At 41.9% G+C, this 9,785-nt stretch overlaps 1 protein-coding gene across 1 annotated transcript; it reads right to left on the bottom strand.

Annotated features, from left to right (window-relative positions):
- Positions 1-1,034: 1,034 nt before the first annotated feature.
- LOC106143752 (40S ribosomal protein S27-like) lies at positions 1,035-1,341 on the bottom strand. The gene has a single exon (XM_013345846.1). The coding sequence runs from the start codon at positions 1,339-1,341 to the stop codon at positions 1,087-1,089; it is 255 nt and encodes an 84-aa protein (XP_013201300.1). The 3' UTR covers positions 1,035-1,086.
- Positions 1,342-9,785: the final 8,444 nt, after the last annotated feature.

Below are 9,785 nucleotides of genomic sequence, written 5' to 3'. Positions count from 1 at the left end.
TATTAGATGAAGGCTCTATGATGACAGTTAGGGTAGTCACCAATCTGATGATAGGGGAAGGTCAGTTTGGGTACTCTCTCCACTATTGCTAGGAGTCTTAGCTGGGGTCATCCTTATGGATTCCTGAGAGTTTTCCTGGCACCAGGTTTTTTCCTAAGCCCAACATGGTCTCTTTTATTGTTCTCCCTTTCTGTTCTTCCCCCAACTTGACCAACCCGATTTTTCATGTTCCCATCCCCCACTCCCTCCCCTCTACCTGTCTTCCCCACCCCCCCCGCCCCGCCAGTTTACCCAGTACCTCTCATCCATTTCCCCTTCCCAGGGTGATCCTTGCATCCCTCTTAGGATCCTCCTTGTCATCTAACTTCTGGGGGGCTGAGGAATATAGCCTTGTTATCCTTTGCTTTACATCTGATATCCACTTATGAATGAATATATACCATGTTTGTCTTTCTGAGTTTGGGTTACCTCACTCAGGCTGCTTTTCTAGTTCCATTAGTTTGCCTGCAAATTTCATGATATCATTGTTTTCTTCCGCTGAGTAATACTTCATTGGGTAGATGTGCCACACCTTCTCTGCCCATTCTTCAGTTGAGGGACATCTAGGTTCTTTCCAAGTTCTGGCTATTATGAATAATGCTGCTATGAACATAGCTGAACAGGTATCCTGGTAGTATGATTGAACATCCTTTGGATATGCCCAAGAGTGGTATCACTGTATCTTGAGGTAGATTGATTCCCAATTTCCTGAGAAACCACCATACTGATTTCCAAAGTGCCTGTACAAGTTTATATTCCCACCAGTAGTAAAGAAGTGTTCCCCTTACTCCACATTCTCTCCAACACAGGCTGTTATTAACATTTTTTATCTTAGCCATTCCGACAGGTATAAGATGATATTTTAGAGTCATTTTGACTTACACTTCCCTGATAGTTAAGGACGTTGAACAATTCTTTAAGTGTATCTTGGTCATTTGAGATTCTTCTGTTGAAAATTCTTTGTTTAAATCAGTACCCTATTTTTTATATATATATCCAAAATGTGTTTATTGGGATGGTTCCCACTCATCTAGAATCCGGTGCTTTTCAGTGCTGCTTCCTCCTGAAGGAGCATCCTTCTGTCAGGCTTGCTTTCCCGCCTGTAGGCTGACAGAGGACAGTGGAGCAGCTGACACACAAGACTACCGTCTGTGCATGGCTAAAGACCATGGTGATTCTATAGCATCCTGGGCACTTCACATCCATAAAGTAGGAATTGGGGCTCTGCACCAGGCACTTTTTCTTGTGTTTCCTCTTTTCCTCCTTTGGAGAGGGATGAAGGAGATCCTTTGCGAAAGGCATGTTCTTGTAGGGAGGTCGTCACCGCTGGAAAGGCATACCCTATTTTTTGATAGTAAGTATGGTTTTCTGATGAGCAATCTACAGATACATTAAGACCAACACTATTTGAAGCACATTGCATGGTAATGACTACAGATATGAACATGTCCTGATCCCTGCTAGAAAGCATATATACATAAGGTATCCAAAATGCTATGATACAAAGTTGGATTTTTCACACTCACTCCATAAAGAAATAATGGGATGTTTGGGAAACCAGATTGTTTCTCACAAAGGAAAAAATTAAAATTAAAAAGCCAGCATGGCCCAGCATTTGCCTACTTGAATGTTAGATCTTAATGAAACATTAGGGACTTCATGATTTACTTTTTGGAAACAATTTGGTATGGATGGCATGATTCAAAATACTGCTTGCAACATCATCTATAATAATAGCTGTTATTTTTCTTGAGATGATGTTATATTGGCCCAGATCCTTCTAAAGTCAGTTCTGACATTTATAAGGGAGCAGTTAGCTCCTTGCAGACAGCAAGCTCACCATCCTTGCATACTTGGATCTAAAATAGTCCTAAAATTCTCTTTATTGCCTCTACACTGTTTCCCAAAATGAAGCATGAGATCATGGTAGTATTTAGTTATCAGTTCGGTTTCCTGCCTTCCTTGATCTTTTTTAAGCATCTCTGTCCCAACAAAATGACCTTCTAGCTTAACGTCTGCTCATGTGACTAGCTATTTACAATGTGCATGTTCTAATCTGATTCTTTTTGATAACATATGAGGACATTTGGTCATACGGTCCGTGGTAAGAATAATTTTTTTTCCTGAATTGTAACATTTGATAGGAATTAAGCCAGCCCTCTGTAAAGCAGTTTCTTCCAGCTAGCTTCAGTTGTTGACTATAACAGTTCTAAAGGAAACAGGAAAAAAAAAAACTTCAGCTAGTGAACATGCCAAGCTGTGCTTTGATCATCAACCTTATCATTAAAATATATTAAACGCCTATGGATTGTACCTCTCAGATCTTATCTGAAAAGGAAGGAATGTATGCTTTTGAAAACAAAAGTCTGTGGTGCATATTTACATTTGTAATACTGGGCATTTGACTTGTTTTAGACATCGTGGCTGCAGGTTCTTTCAAGGTACGCTTGTTCAGCACCGGTCCTCGGCTTCATTGCAAACCTCTTATGCATACATAATGCACTCCACACCGATGGAAGATGAAAGTCACTGTGCCCACGAACATTCTTACACAGAACGTTGTATTTTCTTCTTTCCTCTTTGCAGGAATGAAATATCCTCCTTAGTTTCCTTCATCTTGCTTTTTTGGCAGTGCTGTTGATTTGAACCTTTGACACGGGAGACTGGTTCTGATTTTATAGAAAAATGTAGCATAGCTTATGCAAGCCTTCGTGAGCAGCTATTTTTGTTTGTCGTTCTCAACAGGAACAAGCAAATACTGCAGTTTCAGTTATTTTTAAATGTTTTAAAATAGTGTTTGTTATTTCAAGGCATCGAAGAGTAAAACATCTCAGCAGATACTGGTCAGTTGTGTTTATTGCCTGGTGTCAACACATTTGTCAGTTGGAGAAAGTGTCACAATCCTAGAAGAAGGTGGCTTGTGGTCCCTGAGCCGTATGCTAATGTGAGAAGTGCCCTGTGTATTTCAGAAGCTCTGCGGCTGCATAACATAAGCTTCTTACTTCTCACAGCAGAGTGTTAGGGGAGGCTGGGATGCTGTTCTTCAGCAGCACAATTGCAAACAGGAGCGCCTGAGCGAGAGAATGGGAGGAATTTGTCTCCTGTAGTTTTATTTTCTTTCCCATAGTCATTACACTGTTGATATACTTAGAGTAAGCCTGTTACTGACAGGCATGGGCAGAACAGAGAATTGGTGTCGGGAGACCCACATTCGCCCAGAGATAGCTATTTGACATTGAATTGGGATGTTTTGTACCTCAGTGTCTCATTTTGTAGAGCATCAGGGATTTGGACTGGTGACTAACATTTAAATTGAATGAGCACCGTTGTTTAGAGCATTCCGGGTTTCCAGCTTCCCTAGGGCTGGGAGATCTTGAGGGAACACTTGCTTAACGTGAAAGGCCTTGGGTTGAAACCCCAGTGTTGGGGAGTTGGGAATGGAAGTGCCCTCCTCTCTTGCTCTCAGCGGATTAGGAAACCTGACAAGATGGGGTCTACTTTCTCAGGCAAGAGAGTCCACTGTTTCCTTCCCTTGCCTGTCCCTGTTTGATGGGATTTTGTTCCCTTGATCTTTTAAAATGGTGTGACTCTTTGGGATTTGTTTCAAGGAACATTGTGGGAAAAGTTTAGTTACTCTGAAATCCATCAAATGCATTAGACATGCTACTTTTCTCTTTTTCTGCCTCACAGAAGTACAGTTTTGCTCTGGTCGCTTGTCGCCCTTATGTGTTTACGAGGTTACCCACTGCCCATGCAGGGCTGCTCCACTCTGCCCTTTGTCTCGGAGCAAGAATAGATACATGATTTTGGCTTGGGTTTTCACACCTCTATTGAATTTTTCTCCTTCCATGATTTTATTGCTATTTAGATGATGTGAAATAATTTTGCTTCCCCAAAAGTTAGAGAATCAGTGGCTTTCTCCTGGCAAAATGTTACACACATATAGAACTGGGAATAGAATAGTAAATTCCACTTTCTAAAGTTGTACTGTGCTTGTTCACATTTTTGGTTACCACGCTGTATCTAATCAGATTCTTGCAAAGCAATGCTATGCGTGCAATGATTCTTCTATAACTCTCTCTGGAGACGGATCCCAGCTGCTGTGGTGAGGGCTAGCGGCTGCTTATGGCTAGGGATCATCTTTCACTAAATATCACAGATGGTAGTCTGTCCTTCCCACCACCGATCTGATGAGAGAAGCGTTGGTCAGGCAAAGGGGAAACGTGCGACTATAAAATGTGTCTTCCAATACAGCATCCCTGAATCACCATCAGCTGTGAGACGTCTTCAGTTAACCCCTAGCTGTGATTCAGGGAAAGAATCGGCTTAGTGAAGAGAAATCTACGGTGGTCAATTTAACCTCAAGTTTACAAGAGAGAGAACAGTCGTGGAGAGGAATTCCTTTCTCATTATTCATTTAGAACTGGATTTGTGCAGAAAAGCGGTAATGGCATCGTAGAGTCACAGCCGAAGAAGGTGATGCCTATTTGCTTAGCAAAAATGTTGATTGGTTCCTTATGAAGTTGCTGCAAGATGGCTGCGCTAAGGAACTCTACTGAGAAACCAACAGCAAACATGGCTTCCTGTCGAATGTGACCTGTGAGGAGCCTGGCCACTAAACAGTTAAGGACCACCTCAAGAGAATGTGTCATTTGCAAGATGCTTTTCTTTCACCTATGGATTAAATTGGGAGAAATCAGTGATCCCAAATGCAAATATCTCTGTTCCCTTTTTACTGGAATGATTCCCAGGACTAGACTAGATTAATGCAAATCAGAGTGTTCAACAATTGATTCAGAAAAACAGCCAGCTTGAAGCATAAACCTCTCAGCAGTGAGGTCTTGCAAAGCACAAAATTGGAGACTTCAGTCAAGAAATGGAAGAGGAGGCAATGGGGCTCCTGATGGAGGGTTATCACTCATTGCATGGAGCCCCTTGAGTTTGTTTTCAATTGGTGAAAACCTTGTCCCCCTCCCCCAGCTCCTCTCTGGTCTTTCTTTGCTCAACATTGGCTATCAACTGTAAGTGGAAAGAGAGTAGACCAGTGCTGTTCCTCTAACTTTGGGTTTGTGTAAGGTTGATTTCCTTAAGTTAAATATTTGGGTGGGAAAATCTTTTCCAAAACAATGCGGGGAGCATTGAGGGTGCATTTTATGAGGCACACAGGTTGTGATAGCTAGTGCATAAAAGGCTGGTGAACCTCTCTTGCCTTGTATCTAAATATGCTCAAACTAAACCTTTCCATGGTAGTTCCATGCAAAATAGGTGGAATATTTTGAATATCTTGTATTGAAACCCAAGGCATGATTCCATCTAGGGAAAAAAGTCTGGAAGAAGGCAATTTTGTGAATATCAATCTCAAGATTTTTTTTATATCTGGTCATGATTTGGTTCTAGAAGCTCCTTCAATATAAACAATTCAGTGGAACGTGATGACAAGTTGTTCCCTGGTATCTTTGGAGTTCTCGTGATCTGTCTGATGCAGGAGGATCATCTGCCAGATTGTTAAATGAGGGTAACAACCAGTCCCAGACAAAATATTTTCAAAAATGTTTGTGAGTTAGCAATCGACAAAATTGAGTTGAGATTGACAACCATTTTTGTCATTTTTTTTTTCTTCATTTCTTTTTTGGTGTTTTTAGACCTTGAAGGTCAAATGGACCAGGGTCTTCATTTCCCAGAGAAGAAGCTGAGACCCAGCACGTGTAAACATCCCATTTTCCTCACGCTCCCTCTCAGCAGTAGAAGGAGAATGAATTCTTGATTCCTCGCCCAAGGCTTTGCTCCGAGGACCTGCTGCCTTCGGTTCTTCCACCAGATCAAGCTGCTGGCTTGGGTAGAGTTCTAATGATTGATATTTCATTTCTGATAAAAAGTTTATTTTGTGAAGGCTGCATCACATTATGTCCCTTTCAGGAGCTTAATTTGAATGTCCTTGTAGCATACTGCACCAACAAGTGTGCCAGCTTAGCCAGTACAGTGTCAGCACCAAGCTCCAAGAACACTGTGTAACTTTCCCACCTGATGCTAGCCCCTATCTGTCGTGTTCAGCTTTAATCTGAAAGGCTGCCCAGTTTCTTCCGTGTCTGACTGCTCTTACAGAAGGATGCTGCCTTTAAAATGGGGTGATTTTCAAGGACTCCTGCCCCCAAGTCCAATTCAGATCTGTGCACAGGAGTGAATGAAATACTTCTCTGTAGATGTTAATGGAGTCAAACCAAGACCTTGCTGTAAATAAAGCACCTACCGTGTTGAGGCATCTCGGGGTGCATGAGAATGTAATTGTGGGACTGAAGCCAGATAAAGACATGATGTCTGTTCTTCAAGCTGCGTAAGCCACTGGTCTAGGAACTCAAGACACCTTGAAATTACAGTTTTGCATATCCGACTTGCCTTTTTCCTTTTTCATACAGATTTTCCCAAGTTAGATGACTCACTAGAAATAGAGACACCTCCTAAAGACAGAAGGCTGTGCCGGAGCATCTGGAACTCAAACATGGGGTTCAAGGCTTCCCTGTGTTTGAGGATTGTTTCTGGAATGAGTACTGCACACAACCACATAGGTTGCTGCAGAAGCCATGAGTGAGAGGAGGAGAAGATGGTGATGGCGGATGTAGAAAAGGCTAAGAAAATGACAAAGGAGCATGCAGAGGGGGAGTGGCAGGACGGTCCCACCACGTGGCAAGAGTGCTGTCTGTCTGTGTCTCTTACTCTCTGTCTGCTTTGATGTCATCAAATTTACTGCCTTAGCATTTAGTTATCACACACACACACACACACACACACACACACACACACACACACACACACACTAGCTGCTGAAAATGTACAATGAAGTTTAGAATTTTGAGTTTGTCATTCTGTTGCTTCTGGTGAGAAACTACATTGCTGCCACCTGTATAAGGCAAGTCATCCTCTTGATAATTTCCATATTTATTTCTTTAGAATTTCTGTTTGTCATCAAACAGTTTGACTATGGAAACTTCTGGGTAGAGAACATTTTATCCCGCCTGGGGTTCACTGAGCTCCCTGGATCTTCAGATAAATGCTTTTAAAAAAAAAGAATTAAATTTAGAAAATTTGGGGCCATTATTCCTTTAGCTTTTATCTCTTGTCTCCTCTGAAGTACCTGCATATGTATGTCATATGCTTGATATGGTTCTCTAAGGCTAAGGTCATTTTCCATTATTCTGTGTTTTCGGGTAGGCAATTTCCCTCAGGGTATCTTCAAGTTCTCATTTTTTTTGTCTTGTCATTTATTCAGGTAAAAACCTTTAGTGAGTTTTTTATTGCAGTTATTGCACTTCTTCAACTCCATATTTCTTCTGTTTGTTCTGGAAAGTTCCGTGTCCTGAGAGTCTCTCTTCCTGAAGCACTGTTGTATTTTCCTCCAGCTCCTCCAACAGAGTTTCCTTCAGTTCTTTTCAAATCCGTAGGAAGCTGTTTTCAGGCCTTTGTCTACTAAATCCAACATCTTTTCCTTGGAAGACAGTTTCTAGAAACTGGTTTTCTTTCTCTGCTTCCGGAGTATGGGCAGCCATTGCTTGTTTCTTAACCTGCCTTAGTGGTGCTGATCTAAACTATCAGACAGTTTGGATGACCTCTTACAGCGACTTCCGGTTCTGACTTTCTCCTCTGAGGAATTTGTGTTGTTTACTTTGTGTTGGATAATTTTCCTGGACTAAGTCTAGAAAGCCTATCACCCTCGCAGTGTTTGACCCCAGTTATTTAGTTTGTTTTTCTTGTTTTTAGCTTTGAGCCTAATTGTGTCTAAATGGCCTTGTTTCCGTCAGTTATTGCTTAGAGGCGATGCCCAAATTCCTTGTTCTACAGAATGGCTTTCATTCTCCACTGACAGAGCGGGATCAGGTAACAGATTCAAATTTCAGAACATCTTCAAGTCTGCATCAGCTCTGAATTTGACTGGAACCTCCTTAGTAAGTCTTGCCATTGTGTGCTCAAATTCAGCTCTTGGAAAACAGGAGAGTATGAGGAGCTCTGGAAGTGAATGTTTCTCACATCCTCTGCAGAAGGCTTATTCTGTCAGAACACTGCTTGTTCCAAACCAATCAGCAACTTTAGGCTAATGGCACCCTGGCCTTCCCTTGACTGTTGACTGCAAGCTCTCTCTGTCTCTCTGTCTCTCTGGTCTCTCTCTCTCTCTTTTCTTTTTAAGTTAGCAAAGCTTAACTAAGTCACGTGTGTTCTTAGCAGGAACAGCAACCTTTCTGTCTTTCTTAGCTTTCTCCTGTCAGATGACTGGCCTGAGAGTTGAGGGAGGAACAGTAGCAGCCCTGGGCAAAGCGCCAGGCTTGTAGTGTGCTCAGATAGCGCTCAGTAGTTTTCAGGAATAAATATTTTTCTGTTCTTTGGTACAATCTTGGCCAATTCCAGAATACTGAGATGGCGGCTTTTGAATGTTTCGTTCAACTTTATAGTGACTATTGGGTAAGAGAGGATTTTTCTTATATCTCTATTCTGTTTGAGTAAAAGTCACAAGTCTCCCAACCTTAGTTTGAATGGCAAGATCTTCACCGAAGATAAACTTTCCATGACCCTTGCACGTAAATATAAAAGTATAGTCCATGTCTTAATCCATATATATAGCATATATATCTATAATTTGTATATATTAGTATAGACTGAAGTGGAAACACTCCACGCAACACTCATCCTTCTAGAAGCCAGTAGGACTGAGACTTCTCCATACCTCTTTTTTTTTTTTATTTCCTTGTGAACATCAGTGTTCCCATTTTTTGAGTACTGCAAATCAGAGTGCAGAGGGTTATTTTCCCCTTGGTAACAAAAACAGTTACTTAGCTTTCAGATTGGGAGATTGACAGTAGTAGAAGGATGCTATCTTTCTCTTTTCTTAGGAATGAATATTTTTTAATAACATAAATATCTCTGCCATCTAGTGAGCTCCTGCTCCATGTGTTTTAGGTATGTTGTCAAGCATAAAACGGGCAACAAAATGAATAGTCACATGCACAGTTATCTTCATTATTGAGGCTTAGGGAAATTGAGAAACTTAGCCAAGGTCATTTGGCGGGCAAGTTGTTGTGCAGAAAGAATTCTAGCCCGAATCTCTTGGCTTCCTAATTCCAGGCTGTTGATGACTGTTTTTACTCCACTGTGGCTCCACTGTTCCTAGGCATTGAGTCAGTTAGGTTCACACCTGTTTGTAAGACCGGCTTCCACACTGAAGCACTGTGGATCATCTACCCACTGGGACTCTTGGCTGTCTCATTAATGGAACTCTTCCTTCTCCAGCTTTTTCTCACCAACTCCCTGAATTTTATACTAAGTTAGATAAGACAAGAGGGGAGCCAGGGAATTATGCTTCCAGATATTTGGTTTTTCTAGAGCTTTCCTCAACTATTGGATACATCTGGTCAGTGGGGGATTCCCTCGCGAAGCTCTCTCTCCCCCTCTTGGGCACTGAAAAAGAGGGGATAGGTTATGGGTTGCTCTTATGTTTGGTAGTTTGGAGTCTGGAAGCATCCGTAGCCTTTTTAGACTTGAGGGCCTTTTGTGTTCACATGGATCTAGCTCTCCGGAACGTGGTCATCTTGGGTAACAGATGTCACCCTAGGCAACAAGTCAGAGATAAGGTGGGCCTCTAGGTGGTGCCCCCCAGAAGCAGGTACCCAGGAAGAATAATTAGTCAATGCTATTGCCTCCCTCTTACCTCACTGGGGAGGATAGTCTTGTCTTACTCCTTAGGAGAAGGGCACCCACCACAA

Source organism: Microtus ochrogaster, chromosome 4 (genome assembly GCF_000317375.1).
Source record: "Microtus ochrogaster isolate Prairie Vole_2 chromosome 4, MicOch1.0, whole genome shotgun sequence".
Classification (NCBI taxonomy): domain Eukaryota; kingdom Metazoa; phylum Chordata; class Mammalia; order Rodentia; family Cricetidae; genus Microtus; species Microtus ochrogaster.
The sequence above is the reverse complement of the archived record's forward strand: the minus strand, read 5'-3'. Positions and strand labels throughout refer to the sequence as shown.